Here is a 1,809-nt window from a genome sequence, read left to right as displayed (position 1 = left end):
TGATATGTGATGGTGCTCATCCGTGGCAACGCACGAGCATCTTTACTAGTCTAAGGTAAAAATAAATACTTCAATAAGGCCAAGGCGACCAGCTAGTGCTGCAAAGCTTTCTTTGCACATTGCCTTTAACATCATCGTCTTCGTCACACATTTACCTAAACTCTGTTTTTCAACCTTTCGCAGTAAATAATTTTTTTTTTGGAAAATCAGAGTACTTGTCCAGTCAAGACCAATATTATTACTGTATGTAATTCCATATACGCTACCAAAGTTGACTGTCGACCTGTTCTCATCGATCAATAGATACAATAATAAGAAGTTTGAGTGTTTACCAAGCTAAGAAATCTAACATATGTGTGCTCTCATTTCCTTCGAAGTTTATAAACACAAACACCCGCCATTATTCCAGGTGAGCTCGCTCGCTGAAACGATAACGAGAGAGGGAAGCAGAAGGAAGATGAGCGAGCCGGTGAAGCTGCTGGGCGCCTTCGGTAGCCCGTTCACGCACCGCGCGGAGGCGGCGCTGCGGCTGAAGGGAGTGGCCTACGAGTTCATCCAGGAGGACCTGGGCAACAAGAGCGAGCTGCTGCTCCGGCACAACCCGGTCCACAAGAAGGTGCCGCTGCTCCTCCACGGCGACCGTGCCGTCGCGGAGTCGCTCGTGATCGTGGAGTACGTCGACGAGGGCTTCGAGGGCCCGCCCCTTCTCCCTCTCGGAGATGCCCTGGCCCGCGCCAGCGCCCGCTTCTGGGCGCAGTTCGCCCTGGACAGGTGCTCGAGGACGCTGTTCAAGGCGCTGTGGACGCCGGACGGCGAGGCGCGGAAGGGGTTGGTGGCGGAGGCGAAGGAGAACCTGGCGCTGATGGAGGCGCGGCTGGAGGGGAGGAGGTTCTTCGGAGGCGATGAGGTCGGGTACCTCGACATCGCCGCCAGCGGGCTCGCGTGGGTCACGGTGCTGGAGGAGCTCGCCGGAGCGGAAAGGAGCATGATCGGCGAGGAGGAGTTCCCTGCCCTGTGCCGGTGGCGCGGGGAGTACACCTCCCATGAGGCCGTGAAGGCGTGCTTGCCGAGCAGGGGCCAGATCGTGGCCTTCTACGCGGGGATGAAGGAAAAACTCGCGCTCCTTGCCACGTCAATGCAAAAGTAATAAATTGTCTGTAGCTCTTGCTGCTTGCGTGGGATGCATACTAGAGGTACTGAACTCTGATGATGATTGTGCTTGTGTACCGTTATGGCTCTGAATAATTTTGGCGTTTGTTCACTAAAAGGGAAAAAATGTTATACAGTAGTATTTCTGAAGTACACCTACGGGCGACGCGCCGCTGGTTTAGCAAACTGAGGAACTCCCTAACGTTAGTAGGCAAACTCTCTCTAAATCGGTCTTATTGTTTGGGCTCCTTTTGAATTGTCCATTGACTTCATCTTCCGGCTTCTTCCCTTTCTTCACATTTTGGTACTAAAGCATGTGTTCAATAAAAGACAAATACAGTATCTGAATTTGCTTCTTACAACAGAAAGTTCCTCAAGATGTACTATTTGAGGATGGACACTTATTCAGTTTGATAGTTACTCATTGATCCAGACTTCTAGAAATGAAAGTGAGTCGTTGAAGGAGCATTATAATGTTATTATATTAAAGTTAAGTAAGTAATGGCTAGCTAGCGGAGGTGGCGTTTTGACTCATAGGAGCAAATGCTCCTATTATACAAAATAATTAGAAAACAATTTTAAAAATGTCAAAAAATTCTGACATAATTTTTTTGTTGTACATGGTGACATTCTATGTTAGTGCACAAGTTTTCATGGAGA

At 49.1% G+C, this 1,809-nt stretch overlaps 1 protein-coding gene across 1 annotated transcript; it reads left to right on the top strand.

Annotated features, from left to right (window-relative positions):
• Positions 1-457: 457 nt before the first annotated feature.
• Positions 458-1,147, top strand: LOC124662473 (glutathione transferase GST 23-like). Its single transcript, XM_047200308.1, has one exon. The coding sequence runs from the start codon at positions 458-460 to the stop codon at positions 1,145-1,147; it is 690 nt and encodes a 229-aa protein (XP_047056264.1).
• Positions 1,148-1,809: the final 662 nt, after the last annotated feature.

Source organism: Lolium rigidum, chromosome 6, assembly GCF_022539505.1.
Source record: "Lolium rigidum isolate FL_2022 chromosome 6, APGP_CSIRO_Lrig_0.1, whole genome shotgun sequence".
In the NCBI taxonomy this organism is placed as follows: Eukaryota; Viridiplantae; Streptophyta; class Magnoliopsida; order Poales; family Poaceae; genus Lolium; species Lolium rigidum.
The sequence above is the reverse complement of the archived record's forward strand: the minus strand, read 5'-3'. Positions and strand labels throughout refer to the sequence as shown.

Excerpts from the sequence above, each read along its gene's own strand:
- LOC124662473 (XM_047200308.1), top strand. The coding sequence starts at position 458 with ATGAGCGAGCCGGTGAAGCTGCTGGGCGCCTTCGGTAGCCCGTTCACG.